General features: G+C 31.1%; 1 protein-coding gene across 1 annotated transcript in view; it reads right to left on the reverse strand.

The window, feature by feature from the left end:
- Positions 1-2,273: 2,273 nt before the first annotated feature.
- The window catches only part of asp (microtubule assembly factor abnormal spindle), a 101,812-nt gene continuing 78,376 nt past the window's right edge, over positions 2,274-25,709 (reverse strand). Inside the window, exons 12-16 of the mRNA XM_075382224.1 lie at positions 24,154-24,219; positions 14,750-14,821; positions 9,301-9,654; positions 7,338-7,469; positions 2,274-2,817 (exon numbers count right to left, since the gene is read on the reverse strand). Coding sequence (XP_075238339.1) covers positions 2,596-2,817; positions 7,338-7,469; positions 9,301-9,654; positions 14,750-14,821; positions 24,154-24,219 — 846 coding nt within the window. The 3' untranslated portion in view covers positions 2,274-2,595. The remainder of the gene's footprint in view (positions 2,818-7,337; positions 7,470-9,300; positions 9,655-14,749; positions 14,822-24,153; positions 24,220-25,709) is intronic.

Here is a 25,709-nt window from a genome sequence, read left to right on the forward strand (position 1 = left end):
TCTTCAAATCAATCAAAGCAGTTTTTAGTTGAAAAATGTTTTTCCTTCACTGAAAGAATCCTTAGTTCTCCTTAAAAATACATTTATAACAAGATTGATGTAGGTTAGAGTTAATCTCAATTTAATTAGGTGGTGACTTTCAGTTCTAGCCATCACAATGATATAAAAAAAAGGTTCAGATTTTTAAGTTCTTATCACATCTTTGTCTTCTGTGCCCCAACTAGACTTATTTGTTGTTACTTATTAATTTTGCATCTTAAATATAAGTTTACACTTCATCCCAGATGCAATCAGAATCAATGACACTCCTGTATAATACACATATTTATATGTATATTTTCAAACCATATGTTGGTTTTAAAATATCTGCCTTAAAGGCAAACTTGACATCTTCTTGTTCTACTGGTCTCACACCCATGCATCTCGTCTTTTAAGATGTTTAAAAAGGGTGATCAAAATCTATGTTCATTACTCAGTGAAAAATTCGGTCATCTCCTTTTACATTTGATTAGTTCATTTGTTTCTTCATCTGCTGGAGGTTGCACACAAATCTATACTTTTGTTATAAATGATTTTGAATCTATCCAGGCTAAAATTATTCTCTCCTTGCATTGCTTTTTTACAACATAATCTTTGTCTAGATTCATAATTACTATTCTTACTCCTGTATTAATTCTAATTCTTTATTTCCCTAACTCAAAATCATGTTGATCTTTTCATTTACCCACTAGTTTCTACTTTATTTAGCACACTATTCCAAATTTTTTTCTCTTCATTTCACCATTCAACAAAATATACAATACTAGGTCAACATCCACACAAAATCAAAATTAATGAATAACACAATAGTCTGTTACTATAACGGTTAAAAATAGGAAAAACAGATTAAATTTTAATGTTGATTAACAGTATCTAAAGAGTACAAATAAATAAAACCACTCTATGTATTAGGTATTATTGTCTTTAATAAACGTTAATCCAGATTTAATTTTTATAGTTAATAATAAAATATCTATGATAGTCATTCTGTTTATGTAGATCCACTTTTTGCTTTTTAACTCGTGACAAAATGTTTTGTCTAGCTTTAATTCCTTTAAGGTTGCCCTATTATATATTTGAAATTCAAAATGTAGTATTCTTCCACAATTTACTGCACCAATAATAATTTATAAATGCATTCTATATATTGTGTATCATTGTCTACCAAAGAAACGATACTTAACAACCAATCGTTTTTTTGCTTATGATTTTAAGAGTTTATGAGTAATTTTATAGCGTTGTGATTACATTAACTGAAAACTGTTTTAAAATGTATCAAATGCTGAGCATAGATCCTTTTGAACACAACATTTATCAGCTTTGCCACAAAAAAGAATTCATCTACTATGCACAAACATGTGCATACTTAAAACAAATGTATTATATGAAAAGTATTGTTCAAAGAAACACTGATGAGCGATTTTCTGCAAACATTGACCAAAAAAAAATACAAAGGCCATCAACTGAAAATGTAGCTCTAAATATGAAAGAATGTTATAATCGTCCACAGGAAAGAAAGAGAATCTATCCAGAAGATACATTTTGTGCTCTTTGAACAAAACACAAAAAGGAAGATATCAGCGATATGCAACAAGGTGGAGGAGTATGATGTAGTGTAACACTATATTTCACTCCAGAAGATACATTTTTGCATTATAAAAATATTTCATTTAAATGTATAAGCTCCTACAAATATTGTGTCAGTGCTTCACTACAAATGGTAGGTGAACACTACCACCATTTATGGAGTGTTTACTTAAGTTGACCTCTATTTATGGAGTGTTAACCTCCTACCAGGTTATGGAATTTTAATACTAATAAATCTTGTATTACTTATTAGACTATAAGTTAACATACCAAAATTTATAAATAAAAAAAATTGATGAAAATAATGTCACATCATTAATTCAGATGCAGGAAGAAAGTACATAAATAGTTTTACACAGCAGCATACAAAGAAGTTTCTTTAAATTTTTCATACAGTATTACTGAAAAAACATCAATTTCATGTGTACCACCTCCAATCCAATGCAGATACCAAAATTATAAAATCATGCTGTGTAGAAAATCAGTAACTAATTCTGTGTATGATTTTTATAAATTATGTTAATTTTAACCCTATACAGAAACTATATGTATAAACTATCAGAGCAAGTAGATATTAATGAATATATATCTAAATAGAATGAAAAATTTTACTAAAGAATAAAAGAACTGAAATTTACAATTAAATTGTTAAAAATATTTTATTATGCCAGCTGTAATTATATTTATTAAACATATAAAATTATACCTTTACAAAAATAAAATTAAAAACAAAATTAAGTTTAATGAACAAATATAATGATAGAACTCTTATATTATAAAAAACTTAAAAATATAAATTTTAATTAAAATATGGCATTTAATTAATAATTTTTTTTAATTTTATTTTTTTAAACTAGTATACCAAAACACATTATTTAAAAAATATTTTATATTTTAAGTTATTTAATTAAAACTGAAATTTAAAAATAAAATTCTAGTTTACATAGTTAAAAATTTACACAAATCGTATCAAGTAAGTTTTGGTAACTTCTTCAATAATGTTTCCCACGCAAAATAAGGATCAATAAAAGTCTTGAGTCCAAGCTTTGATTTATCAAGTCCCCAGTTTGGAATCCTAGATGGAAGTTTTCCTAATGTAATTCCAGTCTTTCTTTTGAATTTTTTACTATTTATCAGCTCTTTAGATATTGTTTTTACAGCATACTTTAAATTTGGTGCCTCCAAGATTACCTAAGCAAAAGTAATACAATAAAAAATGATTAAAAAACACCATAAATAATCATCATAACATTCATCAAATTTATTTAAAAGATCTGATAAATATTGCTCCTGGGTAAGACAGTTTCAATTAGTTTGATGCAGTCAGTCAAAAAGTGTGATATAAATCAAGGATTGTGAACAATGCATTAATATGAAATTTTGTTTCACATTTTTGTAAAAAAAACATGAAGACAAGGAGTAATCACAATGTCTTTCAATATAATAAATCCTAGAGAAATTTTAGTGAAACTGAGCATCAAGAGAGCTTATTATAGTATTTAAGAAACCTGAGAAATGGGTAAACCAGTTTCATCTTCCATTATAACAAAATTCCATGTCATACATCACGGTGTGGCAATTCTCGAGAGTCAATGATCATAAAAGTTAGTTTTTAATCGATTCAGGACATCAAGTCAGCCATGGCAGGGCAACTAAGGACACTCCCAAAAGAGTACTTCCAACACTTCACATAATTAAAAGCTGTTCCTTTAATTATAATCAGAACCACTGAAGGCTGCATTCCAAATATTTCTTTATATAGTTTATGGTGGTAGTATTGCCCCAGCTTAAGCAGGTCATCACATTCGCATTAAATGGTATCTTACAAAGAATAATTTACTGAGGAAGTGTCAACAAGTAATTTTAAAGTTTTATCTAATCTAGATTTCTTGAATAAATGGGTTTATGTTTTAATTTCAACAGAAAGTAACTTTCGATTCATTATTAAAGACACTGATTGATAAAAAACAATTTACCATCTTAAAGCTACTTTTCTACATAATTTCCATCCAGATTAAGGCATTTATCATATCTGTAAACAAGTTTTTGAATACCATCATCATAAAAGATGTGATCTTGTTTGATTTTATGGAAAGAGGCATGACAACAATCAATGCTGAAACTGGCTGCAAGATGTTGAAGAAACTGAGAATAGCCATATAAAACAAATGATGCAGCATGCTGAGTTCAGGCATCATTTTTCTTTATGACAACATTCATCTACATACTGCAGTATGCACTCAATGCCAAATCAACAGTTTCAAATGGGATTTAATTAATCAACCTCCATATAGCCCTGATTTGATTCCCAGTGATATAACCTTTTCCCAAAAATGAAGAAATGATAGCAATACAGCATTTTGAAAATGACAAGGAACTGATAAACAGTACCATCTGGCTTAATTCACAGGTGGCAGAGTTTTATGATGAGATATTCAAAAAATTATTTACAGATATCACAAGTGTCTTAACTTGGACAGAAGTTTTTTAACAAGTTACTTTCTGAATAGCCCTTATACGTAATTAAAAACTAAATAGCTATTCAAATATTATGTAAGCATTTACAGGAAGGGATTTGCACTCTGCTTCTCTTCTCTAACAAGGGCTAAAGATTACATAAGGTAAAAAAGAAAAAGCAAAACTGACAAAAATGTATTGTTAATAAGCATTTAATTAACACTCTTAATAGTATATGTTTTAGAAGTATATGAATATTGTAATGTTCTAAAAAAAGTAAAGAAATGTTACAAGAATAAAGCAGCAATTTTGGTATATTAGTGTAACTTCAAGAAGCCTTCTAACATCTGAACTAGGATGCTTGGTTACCTTAATTTTTTATTAAGGTAACCAAAACGTAATTTGAAACATATTGTTATTAAGTAATATTAATGAGCATGTTTTAGATTAATATAAACAAAAACAACAGTTAAATGTAGAAATCAAATTATATATGAATGCAAATCAATAATTATTCACAATACATTTGTGTTTCTGTTATTTTTTCACACATTTGCAAGATGTTTCTGTCTTAATACTTCTGATATGTCAGACCTACCTGCTGTCAAAATTATAACATTAGCCATGGCCAATCCATTTTCTGTTTGTACCAAAGAAGAACAGCATTCAGTCATATGTTTTTTTGTGTGGACTGAATGTGTACCATTACGGAAATCTATCCCAGACTTTTAGCACCATTACGGAAATCTATCCCAGACCTTTAGCACAATTGTCAGTAGTGAGTGGTTCGAAAAACTAAAAAAGGGCTACTCAATGTTATGCATGAAGAAGAAGCCTTTTATGATTACAAACGATAACACTGAGAATATATGTATGTGTCTTGACCACTAGTACGTTGACATTTACACATCATTTGCTACTATTGATGAAGAGGCATTCTAAAAATCAGTCAATGTTTTCTCTATGAAATCACTTACTAGACTTAACTTTTATGAAGTTTGTACAAGGTGGATCCCAAAATACAAAGGTGAATCAAAAATTATCACAAAGGTAGGTTCAACATGTATATAAATTTTCAACATAGTCACCTCCCTTTGTCAATGTACTTGGTCCAGTAGTCCACAAGCTTGCATAGTCCTTCCAAGAAGAAAGTTTTTGGGTGGTTCTGAAGCCAATTATGCACTGCTACCTTGATGTCTAGTCTGTGGAAGTCTTATGAAAGTCAGAAAGGAAGCAAGATCTGAGCTGAAGGGAGGGAGGGATTCAGTGGCTCAAAATTCAACTTTCTGATGGTTTGAACGAGCCGTGTGCTGGACTCTCTTGGTACCCATCACGCACAGACTTTACGGAAGCCGAGCTCGAGTTATCCACAACAATCAACAATCCTCGTTGTAGATCAGTCTTCTTTGAACATCAGTAATGGTGATGTTCAAAGATGATGCTACCTCACCTATTCATCAGAACCATCTCTAGAGCTTGCTGAATATTGTCCATGGAGGAGGTCGACAGGCATCCTCGCTTTGTGAATCACACTTGTCCAGTCACTTTTAAACTTGTCGATCCATAAAAAACCACTTTTACAGTGCCCCAATTACAGCATTCTGTAGATTGCGTATATTTAAGATTAAAGCATATTGATATTAGCAACCGAGCAAGAGGTATCTTTTCCAGTTACTCCAGAAAATTTAAGAAATTATAAGCAATATGGAATCTTGTATTGCTTATAGTTAGTTCACACACAGGCAGCTACTGTAACATTGTTCATAACCAACTGTTCATATAAACTTAATACTTTAGTTTGGAGTTTATCAAACAAGTCTTAATATTTAGTGCAATTTATAATTTGTACTTTCAGAAAATCTGTAGGAAAGTAAAAAAACAAAACGAGATTACTAAAAGGGATTGATTATTTGAACCCCTAGATAATAAAATTTCCTTTGGTGGGTGGACATGTTCATTCATCTTGGCTGATCTTGAACAAACAAAAAAAAAACAGCAAAAACATGTTCAGAGTTTTTAAAATCCCTCTGACAATATTTCTCTATCCATTGAGAATTTAATTGTTGAGGAACAGCTTCATTAATTCCTTTAATAAGAAATAATAAAAAGGACAGCATATTTTTTTTTATTTATGAATGACCATTGTGGTTTAAGTAATGATGAACCTTTTTATATAAACTTCTAGGAAGCCCATCTCAGAGAAAATGAATTTGAAATTAAGAAATATTATTTTCAGCATGATTAACTGGCTATTGTTAAAGTTCATAAAGAAGCAGTTACCTATTTATCCCTTTCATTTTTTGTATTTGTTTAAAAATAAAAAGATAACATGTGCTGATTTTGTCATGTGTGAGATAGCCACTTCTGAAAAGGTCTATAGTATAAATTGTATAACAGTACTATTATTTATCCAAAATACATTGTAATCTTTCATTATGTGATGGTAATTATAAATTTTATCTCCAATGGTACTAGGATAATAATTTTACAAAAATACTGTCATATAGATGTTGACTAACTGACTTTTCTGTTGATATTTATACACATAAAAATTACCGTTGCAACAATTAAATCACAAGATAGATTATATTATTACATTAATACAAGAATAGAAAAACTTTCTAATCTTAAATTTATTATAATTAAAGAATAATACTGATGATCTAACTAGGAAAAAATATTTTGAAGAAATAATTTTATATAAAAACTTAAAAGGTTGCTGTAGAACCAACACAATTTAAGAGTAAACGCTAGAAAGAAACATCAATGATGTTGCTTATAATTTCTTAAATTTTCTGGAATAACCTCTTGCTTGGTTGCTAATATCAATATGCTTTATTCTTAAATATACGCAATCTACAGAATGCTGTAATTAGGGCACTGCTTTTTTGCATTACACTCAACACCACCTTGTCCCAATCCAATGGATCATGCATATATTTGTTATTTTGTGCTATTAATTTTCTTATGCCCAAATCACTGGAATTCATGTGGATTAAATTATTTACATATGAAATAACTATATTTTATAAATAATATCTGAGAGCATATAAGATGATTCATTTTTTTGCATTATTGTTTTTACTAAAAGCAATCTCTGCATTCTAACTTTTACCATAGCTCTAACAGAAATTTAACAAAGCTCTTACAAGAGAGCTCAGTAAAATAAAGGGCTGAAGGTGTAAGCTGAAAATCAAGTATGATAACACACCACAACTGAAATAAAATTATATACAAAAGAAAATATCAGTAACCTTCATTCTTTCTGGATAATGTGACCATAACCAAAGCAGTGTTAGGCAGCTGCAAAACACAGGTACACTTGATTTGTAGAAATGAAGGCAGTTGGACAGCATGAGCTCACAACCATCATTTGCAACAGTTATCTGAAAAACAAAATTTTTGTATATAATTGATTGCTATTGTAAAATAAAAGTATCTTAAAAATCATCTGCTCAAAGATTCAAATAATAATCAGGAAAAAATAAAATGTCTAATTTTTTAAAAAGTTTCAGATTTTATTTTATTTTTTAAAAATTAATATAATTAAGTGTATGAAATGAGATTAAAAAATTCTAAATCCTAGTGAGGAACTGAATCAGCTCTGAATTCATATTAAGAAAATATTTCTAACATTTATCTTGAAATATTTTTATAGCACAAAGATATATTACAAATAATATTCCAAAAAAATCCTTATTGTAATTATTAGTAATAAGTTTCACTAATAACATAAATGTTGATATTAAATAAGCTTTAACTGTATGCCTAACAAAATTTCTAACTGCAGGCTTAATTCTAAATTACCAACTATACTTTATATAATTTACTTTTTCAATAACAGGTTTCTAAACATCATACGTTTCTTTCATATAATTTCCACAAGATATCTGTACAGAAGGATATTTATTACTATTTGAAATAGAACTGCTTTTAAATTATACTTGGAGGAATCAATGAAAAAGCACCACTCCTTAGATTCATGACTCACCATAATTGTAACATAAGCTCATCAATATTTAAACAGTAAAACAAAGTAATTTTCTTCAACAAAGTATTTAAAAAAAAATTTGTTGGCTTTGGTAGCCCGAGATTTTTATAATCTTTTTAAGTAAATTCCAATCTTGTAAATCTTAAGCCTAAAAACTCAGCTTGATTTTTTGATAACATTAAATCTCTAGCAGTCATTTAGCACAAGACGTGGCTCACGGGATTGTAAGTCAAAGTTTGAATATGATTTCTTCCATAATGTCTGCTCTTTCATAATTATTTTCACAAAACAAGAGTTCAGGAGGAACCTTGGGAACTGAAATGGATTCACTGTGAAATACAGGTCTGAGTATAGGTGGCAAAGAAGGATAGAGTACTACAATGTGTTTGAACTTCTTAGAAATTCCAGACACATTAGTTGAACACAAATAACAATAGGTTAAGTGATCATTGGTTTAGACCAAATCATAGGGACACCAAACGGCAAGACTTTTCATTTCTCTTTTAACAATCTTCTTAGGGTGACTACATATTAACAGTTACTATATATTACATGAAGACCGCATGTCTTATCCTCAACATCAATTTTACAAAGTGCAATTTATAAGAGATTTTAATTAAAATTGTAATGTTTTTCTTATGTGATTTTACATTGACCTACTGCAAATGTAAAATCTGTTCGAATCACACACACTTACAAAGCATTATGAAACTTCAACTGTTCACTTATAGTTATCACACAAACTGAAAAGGTAACTGTAAACTTTTTAAAACTATTAAAAGCAGTAAGCTAACAAAGCCAACAAGCTTTGACTTATATAGACATGATGAATGTTGTTCATGTATGCCCAATAAAGAGGTATATCATGACATGTGATGTTTGTGTTGCAACTTCAGTTATTGTTTCATGGTTAACAACTGATTATAATACAGTTAAATATAATGGTAACCATATAAAGTAAAAAACTTATGTGTACATGCATCATACAATATCAAAAATTTTTAATTTTATAATTTTTCAAAAACATAGGGCGATGGAACAATTCTGACTCTATTCATTTTTAGCATTAAAAACAGATTGGTTTCAAGTCTCACATGTTAAGAAACAAAAATTGTGTTTATTAGTGTTATTAGATCTACTATAATACTTTATAGATATAAAAAAAATTAATAATTTACTGTAATGATATTTTAAAATTTACAAAAATATTATTTAGGTAAACTTACCTGCCATATAATATCTGATGTCTCGTTATGCTTGGTCAGATTAACTAGTACTATAACTATCAAATGTCTTGCCTGTTGATCTCCAACATTGCGATTCAACTTGTACATCAATTCATACAGCTGTTGTACCACTCCTTCTTGTACAAGATCAAAAGAAAGCTGAGGTGATGCAGTTGTTATAATGTCTAGCAATCTAAGATTTTTTAATAACAATTGAAGGTTATTGGCTTTTTTCATCTTTTCAATTAAGTTAATTTTGATATCTGCTAAAGTGTTTCCAGGCATTAGAACTAGTAAACTCATGTTTCTTTTAGTGCCTAATTTTTTTCTTACACAGTATCCTCTCCAAAATGCCTACAAACACCACATGATTTAAATTCATTAGTTTTTAATAAATGAATTGAAAAATGTACTTTTTAAATTTGGCAAAGCAATATCAAGGATATTTTGAAGATTGTTGACTGCTATAACAAATGATTCAGTGTTAGTACCATACATAATTGCAAACACAATTATTTAGTGGAGGCAAATGCATTTTTAATAAATAAATGTCTAACTGCAATACTAAGATAAACTTTGTATTACAATGCAATTCATATTTAAATATTATACCCTTAAATTTTTATTAATTTTCTTGATGAAAGCCAAATTCATTTCTCTATCACATGTGTTAAATTTCACTCTTCATTGATCTTTCAAATATACTTTTAAGATTTAGTTGTGTTAATTAAACTTATTTTTTAAATTGGCAGATTGAAATCCTAAAATGTGTGGAGTAAGCAGATACAAAATCAACCAACCACTCGTGGGAGAAAAATGAAAAGAGTGCTATAGTACTGCCCTGCCAACTTTTATTTTACATACATATAACCCAAGTCAATCACTCTTAACATTTTCCCTGCTGAATACCATTTTATTGTGTTAATAACCAACTGAGGTCAATCACCACTTCCTTGTCTGCTAACTCCTTTCACTATTAGTCACTGTTCTATTGTGTTTATAGAGTACAACAAAAAGTTTATATTTGTGCTCTTTCACAGCGAGTAAAACTAAATACAAGGTAGTTAGTTAATTGGAAATTAAACTGCAAGGATAAAGTGTGATGTTTGCATCCAAGAAGGAAGAACTTTTAGAGGATCTAAACCAAAATGTTGAGATGAAAAAGATTTAATGTATTTTATTGTAGAAAAGTGCAAGTTTGGGTTTAGAACTTCCACTGAAATGAGCTATAATAAATAATGCTAACAAAGTAGTAAACAGAAAATATTTGTAATTTTATTAGAAAAAAAATATCCAGCAGATATTTATTAGAGGTTGGTTGCAACTAACAGTCAATTATGTTTAAGATGTACACATATTACACAACAGTTACCTGAAGAATATAAAGATAGATTGCAACATTTTTTAGACATGTTGACATAAATAAAAACTATTACTTATTTTTAATTCATAAATTGGTAATGCCAATAGTACAAGGTCTGTAAATAAATTAATGAGACTGGTTCAGATAAAACTTTTTATTTACAATCCAATTATACATGGACTCTTATCACCTTTAAAATAGTTCCTTTGGGAAGCCATCCAACACTTCGTATGGTCAGTTACATTTTTTAAAGTGTGCCACTCATGCTCTGGCATTTTGTTTCTGTGTCTACTCAAATATCAAAGATTCATCACCAGTAATTTTTTCGAAAATCAATTTCAATTCCCCTTAGAAAGTGCGGCACACTTCTACCCTGTTGTTTTTCTGTTAGCAGTGAGGTTTTTTGGCACCATTTTTGCACAAATGTTTTTCATGTCCAATTCTTTTGTCAAAATTTGATAGACTATGTTATGGTTCAAATTCAATTGTTCTGTAATCATTCTGACAGTTAATCGCCAGTCGTACTGTATCAAGTCTCTGATTCGCTCAACATTGTCGTCACATTTTGATGTTAACAGTCTTCCAGAGTGTGGATCGTCGCAACTGATTCCCACCATTTGAAAATGCTTTAAACCACCTAAAAACTTAGGCTCATGACAGAGCGTCATCTCCATACACCCTTTTCAGTTTTGGAAATGTTTCAGTAGCATTTTCAAAAAGTTTTAACACAAAACTTGATTGCATAACGTTGCTCATAATTAGTATCACTTATTTTTGTAATCCACAAGAAAAACTCATTTCACAAAAAGTTTGTTTACGTCTCATGTGGCAACAATAGACTAAAAATATTAATACCAAATATAAATCAGCTGTTCATATAACCATATTTTTACTAGTAACTTTACAGTGTTGCCACTTTGGCTGCCAAAAAAAAACTAGTCTCATTACTTTATTTACACCTCGCACAAGGTATTTTGAAGGTCATTCTGACAATAAATACAAAAGGGAATATAAAGCTTATTGATGAATGGCAAGATATAAAGAATTATGTTGCACAATAGTATTATGTATAATGATAAATCACAAACAATTTCTCTCTCTATAGTTTGCAAATAGAAAATAATTCCTGAAGTAATTGCAGAGTCTCAAGAAAAGGGATAAATGGACAGAAAGTTAATATCAGATTAAACAAAATAAGTAAACATCGAACAATTTTATAAAATTCATATAACATGCTGGTAATAAATATTTTTAGAGGGCATTTAACAAATAACCTGAATAAACTTTTAAATAATAGCAAAAATTTACACCAGGAGGTTCAATACCAATATTGCAATCACTGGATGCGTTGTAAATATACATTAAAAAGTTATAAGTGAATTGGATGGCCATGGACAACCATGATTTTATTTCATTAAGAGAAATCAAACAGCTACAAAGTGAATAAATTTGTAACTGGGTCAAAATTGCAAGGGCCCAAAATTAACAATTTAAAATAGTATGGCAACTCAACAATCTAGATGCATCTGAGGATGACTTCAGATTAATTATTTTTGCAAACTTAATCAAAAATAGATCCTTATTTTTAAATATTTCCTCCTAATGATAATTAACAGAAAAAACAAAATTTTTAACAACAATAATTACAATGTCCTACTTATGTATTATTTTTATCACTTAACTTTTAGTAAGTTTTTAAAGTTTCTTTATTTAAACATATGACTAGTTAAAATTATTTTACCAAATGACTGTACACACAATTCACTAAAAGCTTGTAGAGAGTCAGCAGAAACAAAATAAGTAAACATCGTACAATTTTATAAAATTCATATAATATGCTGGTAATAAATATTTTTAGAGGGCATTTAACAAATACATTAACCAAAAACATTATTCAATCAGTCTCTATAATTGAATAATGATTCTCAAAGACTTGCATTATTATTTTTAAAAATAGTAAGTTGCCTTTAACAGGGTTCACACCGAATTTTAAGATTTGTTTTTCCTAACTCTTTCTGACCAGTTTAATGTAAGTATCCTGACTCTCATAATATTATGTTATTGCCATTTACTCCGCGAAATATAGATATTTCACGTTTTTACAGCCTCCACTATTCCCATAGCTGTCCAACTCATGCCTTTTTTATTATTACAATCTATCGCCGAATGGCTTCGACAAAATGTGGCACTTAATAACCTTGTAGTAGCCCTGAAAAGGGCTGTTGTTGTTGTTGTCGATTGGCTTCAATGGCTCGTTGTAACTAATAACCTTATGGTAGCCTTGAGAAGGGCTGTCGAATGGCTTCGACGTCTTGTAATTTATAACCATGTGGTAGCCCTGAAAAGGGCCATTTTTGCGTTAGTTCTGAGAAGAGCTGTTGGGTTCGGAAACTGGTCTCCAGAGAAGTTGGGAAGTTGCATTTCGTCCATTGAAATAAGACCGGGCTTCCACTCAGCAGCAGTTGGGCCCTCACTACAGCGTGGCCAAATAAGGAGCGAGGTAAAATCCCCAGAGCCTTGCAGTGTCAGGTTGGCATCGGTTGTCTTTCGCCGGCACAACCAAGGCGGTTCTCCCTGAGCGATCCCACGCTGGACCAGCTCCTGCTGCTGAATCCACCAGCCAGAGTGATTTAAGCCCAGCAAGCTGGAGCAGGAAGGTACCAGCAGGAGCAGGGAGGGAGCGACTAGCAGCTCCCTTGGTGGGCCGGACAGGCCTGCTGCTTCGGCGTGGATGTTGGCATCTGCCGGGAGGTCCCACGTTGAGGTGGCCAGGGAACTTCTGTCTTCTTCTTGGTCTTCTCCAGGTGGTGGTAGACGATGAATTAAAAATCCACTCTTGTGCATACTCTTTTATTGTAGCCTGAGAGTGGTTAGCCATGATTAATGACATAAGAGCATTTATTTGCTACATGCTGGAATTTTGACACTTTACAACTATCAGGAAACATAATTTTAAAAATTGCATTGATATCTTCACATGAGGTTATTTTTTATAACATTAAGAACCCACATAATTAACCCTTTAGAAAAATCATCTTTATAACAGAAGCAAGTAATTGTGTTGTCATTTTGTGTAAATGAAGTCGAGGATTCAAATGTATCATTTGCTGCTGAAATGCTATTACTCTGACCAGAAGATCCAGGCAAAGAACATACAGCTGTACCACAACCACCGTTCTCACAACTGTTTTAGTCTGCTGAGTTGAAGTACACTGGGAGACAAAAAAGGTTTTCAGTGAAGGCTGGGTATTCCTTATCTTAATTATTTCATTATGCTGCTTTCCTTTAGTGTGCAAAGTCACTGCCTTTTGGCCCATATTGTCTAGTTCAAAATGATTATACACACACCAAAAAAACATAATATACATTTCTACCTCTTCTCAATCAACTGAATTCTAGGTGTAAGTTTATATCTAACCACTGGTCATTAAACAGTCTTTTTAGATGCCATTTAAAAGCAGTTAATTACCTAAAATACAAAAAATTCATGGTAGCTTTAGAGAAATTCCAAGAAAACAGTTTACAACCTTTAAATTTTTTCAGTGGTAACATTTTGTTAAAATTTCACCAGTGAAAACTTTAACTGCGATTCGGAATGTTCCTCCTTTAATATAAAAGAATAATTATGGAAAGTAAATAAGAACAGGACATATTAATGGCTGCTTGATGCATGTAATTGCAATGTGCTGGGTGATGGGGGTCACCAATTCCTGATACCAGGAAAGTATATCAAATATATTTTGGCATTCTTAAAAAATACTTTAACATAATCTTAATTCAGAAAAAAAATTCAATTCTCTAAATTTTTTTGTAATTTTTCCTGACTTTTCCTGCCTGTGGAAACCATGTTTAATATTTTTCATATAGTCTGATAATTGCTAAAATGTTTAACAACCAAGCAATTAGACGAAGACCAAGGTATTGTAAGATTGTTATATCCCAAGTAATTATGGTTATCTTTCAGACTGTAAAAAATTGTAATATTTTATTTTGGGGAATTTAAGAATTTCAAAAATATACAAACTGTATAGCGATATAAACATCTGATTCTAAACTCACAGTACACAAATATTTTTAAATTAACACCTGTATTTTGGAAGCTGCTGCGTTTTTCATTCTTTCCTTTCTTTGATGTGCCAGCCAACGCCTTACAGCACCCTGTAATAAAAAACAAGTAACTACTATACATCAATTATCAATCAATTACATACCCTTCTTTACTAAAAAAATATATACACACTGATGTAATTACATATAATTTAAATCTGAGTACCCAAAGTGGCTCTGTATATAAATATTGAATGAGTTATTTAGTCTGAGATAAGGTATAAAAAAAATAAAATTGTACAAATTTTGAGGATTACAAAGCATAATTTAGATCCTTGCCAGAAACTAAACTTGAGATAAGGTAGTCAAAAGCAAGCATGCTAACTAGTACATCAACTGGCGGCTTAAAACTTTAAAGAAACACAGTAAGAGTTAAACAAAAATTTAACAAATAGTCAAGCAAATATTGCAAATTACCTAAAAAGAACACAAAAAATTAAATCTGACCCTTTGTATTACCTCAAATTTACTGCATTCATCTAATCTCTTCGTGATGGCTTACATGAAATAACTATTAAACATCCTAGAAAGTTAAGTTGAATTTTCAACGTTTCTAAGTTAAAATAACTTGAGTTATATTAATCGGAGATTAGGTCTTATACAGCTAACCCACCGGATTGGTCTAGTGGTTAATGCGTCTTCCCAAATCAGCTGATTTGGAAGTCGAGAGTTACAGCGTTCAAGTCCTAGTAAAGCTAGATATTTTTTCATGGATTTGAATACTAGATCGTGGATACCGGTGTTCTTTGGTAGTTGGGTTTCAATTAACCACACATCTCAGGAATGGTCGAACTGAGAATGTACAAGACTACACTTCATTTACACTCATACATATATCATCCTCATTCATCCTCTGAAGAATTATCTAAAAACGGTAGTTACCGGAGGCTAAACAGGAAAAGAAAGAAAGGTCTTATACAGCTATCTAATATGTTAAAATTTAGTAGTGAAAAATTTTTAAGAGTAATTACGGGAGAGTAAAAAAAAAACATGTAGTGACTTGTTTTTATTGTGTTTTGACTAATAAAACTTATTTACAGTAAAATATATAAAATTATAAATATATTCTTTTGTTTATTACTTATCTGTAAACAATATAATAGAATCATACTATAATCAAGACAGTCTGTATTATATTACAGCAGTTAACAACAGGATAACGTAGTGAATAAGAGGTTGCTTTATTATATGCATAGTTAAAAAACTGTATTAACACATGAACATTTAGACATTTCATAAAGTTAGCTTATCCTGTCAAACAATTTTTATAACTAAAATTTTGATGTTTCAATAATATTCAACAAATTCTATTTTTAAAAAACATTTTGAAATTTGTTATATCACCAGAATTTATCTAAAATTTGGTTGCCAAAGTTCCTAATAATTCTAAACAGTCTAAATTTTTTTGCAGATAGGATCTCATCCATGGAAAAAACAAGAAAAGCTTTTTCTCAGGAAAAAAATATGGAAAAAATGTTGAATTTGCCTTAATGAATTTTCCACAAATATTTAAAAATACACTAATTATGTAAAAATTGAAATCATGAAGCAAAGGGGAAAATCTTACACAAAATCCTTTTTTTTGTAACTGCAGTAGTTGATTTGTAAAAAAAAAAATTATCTTTTGATGAGTGATAGCAAATATATATAGTTTCTTCTGTCTAAACATCAACCTCACCTCCCGTCGTAAATCCTGTTATTCCTGCAAGGCTCTCTGATGACCAACTGTGGACACAACAGTTCTAGTAACTAGTAAGAAAAAATACAATGTTTTTCTTAACTCGCATAACAGTTAAGTGGGGATGGTAAATATCTGGACCAACTGATGGCAATCAAGGGCTCCAATCATGGTACAAGGGTGAGAGAAAGCCAGCAACCTACAACTGAAGATTTAATTATTTTTGGAGCCAAAAGAAGCAACTGGTTCAGATTTCATTGAAGATTTTTAGATTTTGGAATGTATCACTTAAGAGAAAATGGTAGGTTGAAGTGAATTATTCCAACACCGAAACATATATCTTATTAATACTGGGAGTCAATGAGACAAGATGGGAGTAGATTTAATAAACTTGCAGAATGGTGTTATATTTTTGTATTCTGGTCAGCAGGGGGAAGTTGATACTCATATATATGGATAAGATTTTTTGTTGAAACCAGAATGAATTTAATTATGTGAAAGCCTGTTTCTGTTATGATTGATAGGTTAGGGTCTAAATTTAAAAATGCTAGAATATTGCATTTTTATATAATAACAGAACTTGCTGAGAGAAAAGGAAGGGTTAATTTTCACAGCAAATTACAGGATGCATACAGAAAGCTTAGAAAACAGACCTAAAAACTGTTACAAAGATCATAATGCAGAGTAGGGATTTCAACATATATAGGTAGACATAGTCTCAGAACATAAATGAAAATGAGGAAACGTTTGCCAAATTTTGCAAAAATCTAGTTATTGAAGGTGATATAACACCTCCAAAAGCAGAGCTATGCAGATTGCTCCAAACCAAAAGATGTAAAATTAGATTGATTATTGGTTTGAACAGAGAATTCTTAAGTTTTCTACTAGATAGTAATAAGGAAAGAAGCTGATATTACAAAGCAAAACCTAGACTCAAGCTATATGTAGTGCATAGGAAGGTTCAAACTCAGAATAAGCAATACAAGATGCATAAGAAATATATAAGGATATATCCTTACTGAGAAAACTTTGTTTTTAGATTTAGTAAAAGTTTTAAAATTAAATAAAACTGATAATGTGGAAAATTAGTGGTCAAGGATTTAAGGAGGTGCACAAACAGGCAAGTAAGAAAGTATTGTGTATCTTAACAGACAAAGGAAAGACTGATGTAATTAATCATAAGAGAAGATTGAATGAAGAAGCATTAAGATAAAAATGATTGTTTATCAAAATATTCAGGAAGACAAAAACTTCAGAAGCAATACAGCTAGTGTGTTCAGAAACTAATGAAAAGCCTGAGGAGGGATCAGAGAGCATGGACTGAGATGCAATAAGGAGAGAGAATGACCTTAGAGAGTTTTATATAACAAGTAATATTTAAGAATACTAAGAATTTACAATAGAATTTCTAATATCTAAGAATTTAGAATAGACAAATTAATTAAAAATAATGAGGCAAATAATGAAATACCTACTGACAGATGGAACAAAAATGTTCAGTCAAGGTGCAAAAAGTAGTTTGGAAGGACTAAAGCTAGTGTGGATAGACTAGGATCCAAGACGGACTGATGAGATTGATGTTAGTGTGATGAATATTGAAATGAGAATTAGAGTGTACCAATGAAAGATTTAAAGGTACCAGATGTAGCTTGAATAGCTTAGAAATTAAGACATTCACAGGGTCAATATCAATGCAGAAGTTCTGATAAGTCTGATTAGTAAAGTATGGCAGAAGGAGAGTATGCCAGAAGATTGGAAAAGAGGCCTACTTTTTAAGACACCAAAGGAGAGGAAATTTGAGTTAGACTGCAGAAATTGGGAATAATCACATTACTACCTATTGTTGATAAGATTACCGTAAAAATAGTATTGTGGAGGTAAAGTGACCAAAAAAACATTTAAGGAGAAGGTTGGTTTAAGAGCAGTATTTTTCAAACTTGGGGTTGCAAAATTAGCCTAAAACTTTAACCGTAAACAATAATGAAATTACTTTTTAAGAAAAAAAAATCATTTCTTATAACATTTTATAAGTATTTATAAGCATTTATAAGTACACATGTAAAGAAAATAAATTAATGAGACAGTTGCATTTGTTTTTCATTTAATATTTTCTCCATACATGGATCTATGTTAGAAACGCAGAAAAGCAAATTGTTTTCAAGCGATAAAAAATAATTTCTATATTTAATTTTTAGTGCCCGTAGAAGAAAAACTTTTTTCACAGAGTAAGACATGGTGAAAGGGATAATATTTTCAATGCTTCTGTGGCTAAATTTTCATAATCACTTCAATGAGCAAGCCAAAATGTATCTAAATCATCTGATATGAATTGTAGTTGTAATGTTTTAACAAAAGACATTTTGATGAGCGGGTTGCAAATCTCAACTAGTAATGTAGCAGCTGCAACAAGATTTTCACTAAATGAATTCAGTACCCATCTCTTTGAGAAATCATTTTTATCTTCCAGGAAATACTCTGCCCACTGAATTTTTAGTTCAAGTAAATGTATCTTCATGCTATCCAAATTTTTCTCAATATAATCGGAAGTGAGTGGAAAAATAAAAATTTTTGCTTGGGGCTAAGGTGAATAATCCAGATATCATGCTTCTTAATGATAGCATGAACTTTGTCTGTCATTAATAAAATGGTTTTATCACACCACTGTAAATTCACATTCAAGTTTAAATGCATAAATACATCAGCTAAGTAAGCCAACAACAACATATACTCATTCTATAAAAACATTGAGAATGACATTTGTTAATCCTGGAAAAATATCATTAATTTTTCTTGCAATTTTAATAACTGGGTTAACACTTTCCCCAGTGATAACCATCTGACTTCTATATGGAAAAGAGGATTTTTTTCTTTTCAACCATTTCATTGCATAGTTTAGAAAACAGTAATAGTTTCTTCTGTAACAGTCAACTTTTAATAAAATTAACCATTTTTATAGCTTTATAAAGAATTTGCTTGAGATTTTTCGGCATATTTTTTTATGACAAGAGCATATCTGTGAAGGAAGTAGTGCATCCTTTCTGCCCTTGGTATAAGATGATCTTTTTAATTTTCCTGTCACTTCCTTTGCACCATCACTACATATTGCAACACAATTTGTCCAATCTGTTATTGTTTTTAGTAGCTTCATAAAAAACATAGTCCTGTTGCATGGTATTGATTTGCAGAACATATTTTCTTAGATGATCTGTTCCCATTGCATTCATGCGATACGCAGCCATTGACTGCCATGTCTTGACAGCATGTCATCGATTCGCTTTTATAATGTGTTGTTACAAAGCAGAATTTTTTTCTATCTTTTTGCTTCTTCCATGCCTATTAAAACACTCGCAGTATCAATTGCAGCAGGCAATATGAGGTATTCTGCGATTATGTAGGGTTTGGATATTTGCTACTCTTAATGCTATGAGAAGATACTTAAAGTATACTTTTATTAGTACTGTGAATTTTGATGGATTCATGCTTTTATCGAAGAAGTCTTGAAAGCAAACAGCACACAGGCTTTCCATCCAATGAGGTAAAACCATAATTTAAATTACTGCATTGTACAGTCGTGTCTTTTTACCAATCGATTCAATGGATGTAGATGGCTCATTTTGTTTTTTCATAAATTTATCCATTTTGCACAACAATCTAATAGAAAAAAAATAAACAGTTACACTGTATGAAAACACATCTAAAACCTTAATTATTATTATTATTTTCAATGAAATTATGCTTTTATAAACTTAAAGGCATCAGATAGAGATTTAGATAGCTAAATAATTTTAACTTTGTTCCATTGGGTTGTGGATGGAGTATCACAAAATATACATTAAATAATATTTTTTTTTACTTTTTGCAAGTTGTGGAGCTAAAAAGGTTGAGAATCATTATTGACTACAGTGCAGAATGGAGCTCTAGACTGTATAAATTTTTAATATATTTTGAAAGACGTTCTGACTCAGAGAGAATTAATGTGGAACATTATTAGAGTTTGGGTTCCCAATTAAAATTATTAATTTGATTAAGGAAACATGCAGATTATGTGTCCAGTGATGTGTGCTGGACAAATGTCAGATGAATTTTTTGTGTATGGAATTAGACAGAAATGTGTATTTTCCCACTTGCATTTTTAATGGTGATGGATGAAGTTTTAAGAAAAGTGAGTGACTGAAGAAAGTGAGGAATTGGTTGGGGCTAACATATAGATTGAAAGATTTTAATTTCACTGTTTATGGCTTCTATTATATAGTCATAATAAAAATAAAAGCCAAGTAATTTGATTTACAAAGAGAAAGGTAAAGTTTGGTTTAAAGCTCAATGTAAAGAAAACAAATTCTATGCAATTTGAATATTCAAGTTTTAGAGTAATTAAAGTGAATGGTAAAAATATTGAAATGAGACTCACATATCTAGGTAGCACAGTACAGTGCAAAAGTAGTACCAAGAACAGTATTACATATATAAAAAATAAACTAAAGTAGTACTTATACAGTTGTGCGAAGTCTGGAAAGTTTACAACACCTATCATATACAAAGTTTGCACATTTTCAACTCAAATGTTGAACTCTGCTTGTGTAAATTAGACGAGTGCTGGGCATTAGCAAAAACTGTAAAGAGGCTCCAGGTTTTTATTAATAGTCTGAAAAAATAAGAGTAAGGTGGACTGGAAAACTGACAACTGATGAGCTGTTAGCTAGTGGTAAAGAAGAAAAGAGAGAGCAAATTAAAAGGCAACTGGATTGGACATACTTTGACAAAGGATCCAAGTGCAATGAAGAAGAGGGTTTTGGACTGTAATCAACAGGATGCAAGAAAGGCCTTATAATTATGTGAACTATACATTTTTCTTATGTATTAATTTTTAAATGTCGCTGGCACTAAAAAAAAATCATATTCTTTATCTTTAATCTTTAGCAATGAAAAGTGACTTACCACCACTTAAAGTTTATTACTACATAATACTCGGTTGCTCAGGTACTTAACAAATAGATATAGAATTTTTAAGTTTTCCTGAAACATTCAACCATCTTTATTCTTTAATAACCATTCTTTATTCAAATCACATGACCTCACTTAGTATCATATCAAGTAGTTCTTACAACAATGTTTTGTTGATTGCTTGTGCAGGTTAAAGCAATATTATATTTCATTATAAAAAATGCAACTGAAATTATGTAATAAAGTGAGTTTTACTTTTAGAAAATATGTTTAAAAAGTGATTATATCAGTAATACCAAACTCAATTAATTTAAAGAAAAATATTGAATATAGGGCAATTTCATTCCAGATTTTTATTAGAGATCTTTTTTAAAATAACATAACCTTATAAAGTATTTAAAATTAAATAAAAATAGTTATAACTTTTCCCATTTATGTGTGCCTTTACAACTTTCCTATTTTCAAGTAACAGTGCATAAAAAATTTGTACCTATGATCTTTAATAATTAAGTACATAATAAATAACAAATTTCCTTTTTAAATTATTTTTCTCTTTATGAAATAAAAAATTTTAAAGGCTTACTCTGCTTCAGATACATAGTTCAATAATTGTTTCCTCAAATTTATATTATGCATCCCCAACTGTATGGATAGCAAACTGAATCTCAAAAGCATTCTACAGGCAACCCACCTTCCAGATAATGTGTAGGATGGAGTGGCTCTCTCAAGGTAGACAGACTTACATCCATCATTCAATAATGGAAAAGAAGGGGTCAAGAATATGAAAAAAGGTGAGTGGTGAGAAAGGACCATCTTTCAGTTGGGGTAGGTGCACTGGTCACTGAAATTTATTGGAGTGTAGTTGTGATCTTCAACCAGATTCCTCTTTGATATACGAGGTGCTACCCAAAAGTTCGGGGAATTTGAATTTCGCGTGCAAACCATTGCTGATACGACCTGCTGCTGCTAGATATGGCTAACAGTACTCTTTGTGAATCAGTGTTCCAACAGCTGTGACGGTGAGAAGCTGCATTGTTGACTTTCGTGTGGTTGTGTAACGTTGTGTTTTACTGATTCGCGAAGTTCTAAATGGCAGATTTTAAAGACCAAAGAACCTGCATCAAATTTTGCTTCATGCTTAAAAAAACTGGTGCAGAAACCCATCGCATGCTTGTAAAAGCATTTGGGGACAATGCTATGAGTAAAAGTAAAACTTTAAGATGGACGAATGAAAGTCTATGACGTTGAGCGTTCAGGAAGACCATCAACAAGCGCAACATCAGAAAACATCGCAAAAGTGCGTGAAGCTATTGTTGCAGATTGCAGACAAACAATCCATGACGTTTGTACAATCATACAAATGTAATATGGGTCTGTGCAATGCATCTTGTTGGACAATTTGAACATGAGACGCATTGCTGCAAAATTTGTACCGAGACTGTTGAACAGCGACCAGAAACAAAATCACGTAACTGTCTGTGGTGAATTGAAAAATTCAGCAAGAGTTGACTCTAACATCATAACCAGTGATGAGACATGGGTGTATGGGTATGACCCTGAAACTAAGCAGCAGTCGTCACAGTGGAAGTTGCCAAGTTTACCGTGGCCAAAAAAAGCACGCCAAGTTCACAACGACGTGAAGTCCATGATGATTGTTTTTTCGACATCAAAGACATTATCCATAAGGAATTTGTTCCTCTTGGTCAATGGGATGTTCTATTGTGAAGTTTTGAAGCGGTTACGTGAAAGCATTAGGCGCAAACATTCAGATCTGTGGGGTAACAACAGCTGGGTTCTGCACCATGACAACGCGCCTGCGCACACATCGCTAGCCGTTCGGAATTTCTTGGCCTCCAAAAAGATGGTAGTGATTCCCCACCCACCCCATTCACCTGACCTTGCCGCGTGCAACTTTTTTCTCTTTCCGAAAATAAAATTTCAATTGAAAGGCTGTAGTTTTAACACAATTGAGGAGATTCAGGAAGAAACGCAGAACGTGCTTCGAACCCTTACACCTGGAGACTTCCAGGGATGCATGGAATCATGAGAAAAACGCTGGGATCACTGTATCAATGCCCAAGGGGATTACTTTGAAGGAGACAGTGGAAATTATGAGTTAAGGTACGGTATTTTATTTTTATGGTAAAATTCCCTGAACTTTTGGGTAGCACCTCATATTTAATAATTTTGGATTAGTGACTTAATCTTTTCGCAGTCACTTAATCACATGCTCTCTTTTTCTGTTTAGCTTCCAGAACCACTGTAAGGTATTACTTCAAAGGATGAATGTATGCATGAATGTAAAAAGTGTAATTTTGTACAGTCTCAGGTCAGCCATTCCTGAGATGTGTGGTTATCTGAAACCCAATGACCAAAGTACATCCGTGTCTATGATCTAGTATTCAAATCCATACAAAAGTAAACTACCTTTACTAGGATTTGAAACTTAGAACTCTCGACTTCAAAATCAGCTGATTTGCAATGATGAGTTCACCACTAGACCAACCCGGTGAGTTTACTTACCACAAGCTAATATTATTTAAAACACTATTGTGACATTGAAACAATTACATAATTGAAATAAATGAGAATAGAAAAAAATGACTGTTGCAAGTCAAAGTGAGCAAGGGATAATAATCAACCTGCAGAAAAATTTATTTACAGAAATAACAAAAGATGAAAATTAAAAAGATGCAGAAGAAAATTAACTATACAAATATTAATACGCAAATATTCAATGTTATATACTTGAGTTGGCAAATACCTGTATTTTAATGGCAGCTGCATCTTCTTTTGCTCTACTAATTTTTCTACGTGATTCTTCAGCTACCTGTAAAAAGATAACAAGTAAAAATCATGTTACTTTGCAATTTAACTGCTTAAAATGTACAAGCTTATATTAAAATTAAGGGAATCTGAATACATTGCTGCTACTAACATTCAAACTTAAGACCAACATTCAGTCATCTAAGGTAAACCTTAAAGAGATGAAATTATCAGTGCTTATTATATACAGTAAAACCTTCAATTTTCATTAACAGGATACTTCACTTTTACTGTAGTGGTTTTTAAATATATATATATATATTTTTTAATTTTGAGTTTACTGTATATCCTCACATCGTGTACTGTATATTGTACATCTTTAGATCTACTGCCAATGTTACAAGAAATGTAACTATTTTATTATTGAGTAATTTATGGCCTGCTATTCTACAAATAAAAGAAGAAAAACAATTGAAAAAGTTAAGAAAAAGCTATTATGTTATACTTAATATTGTTGAAATAAAATTAATATATATACAAAACATTTATCAAAATTTAATCTTTAACACTTTCAATAAGGAGGTTGTGAACAATCTGAATGAATTCTGCAATATCATTCATGATTTACTTCCTGTTTCAATATTACCATATTCTCACTGTTATGTTCAGATGCCATCCATTCAAATTAGAAAATAAACTACTATGCTTGTAAACTTTTTTAAAATATTAACACAACTGGGTGATTCAATAAGGACTCCACAACTTTAAAAGTATATAAAATTATTGTATCTTACAGATTCAGTTGAGATCTCATTACATAAAAACACACATCAAGTATGTTATCAACATTCACTTTGATTTGATATGGTTTTCACTTGTAATGTGATATAAATCCCACCTGAAGTCGATTTCATTCCAGACTGTAGCCAACAAGTTGGGCGCTACCTCTGCAGCTACAGTGTTAATTTGAACTCTTAGCTCAACAAGATCAGCAGGCAAAGGTGTTACATAAAATCTAAATAATCTTAAATGAAACCCCACAAGAAAAAATCTAGTGGGGTCAAATCTGGGAAGCAAGGTGGCCAAGCAATTGAATCTTCACAACCAATCCACCAACCTGGGAATTGAGTATCAAGAAAATCTCTGACTTCTAGGTGATAGTGAGGCGTGCCCCGTGTCTTGCTGATAATAATGGTGTCCATCTTAGACATCATTGTCTGAGGAATTAGAAAAGTTTGAAGCACATCTCGATAAACAATACCATTTATGGTTGCTTCCTAGAAGAAAAATCTGTCTCAACAAAAGTTTCATGCAAAGAGTAAATTGTACGCCAACTAGAAGGCTCCCTCTCTACAAAAATTTTGTTCAACTGCAGTTGCTGACTACGAATTGTGAAACAAAACAAACACAACCACATTCTGCACCAGTAAATGTATCCATTTTTAACAACACTAATAATAACAGTGCTGGTGGCCAAATTCGGTTCATACATTTTGCTATGAAAGAGATCTCAACAGATTCTGTAAGTTATCTAAATAAATTTTTTTAAAGTCC

Source organism: Lycorma delicatula, chromosome 1 (genome assembly GCF_047948215.1).
Source record: "Lycorma delicatula isolate Av1 chromosome 1, ASM4794821v1, whole genome shotgun sequence".
NCBI lineage: Eukaryota > Metazoa > Arthropoda > Insecta > Hemiptera > Fulgoridae > Lycorma > Lycorma delicatula.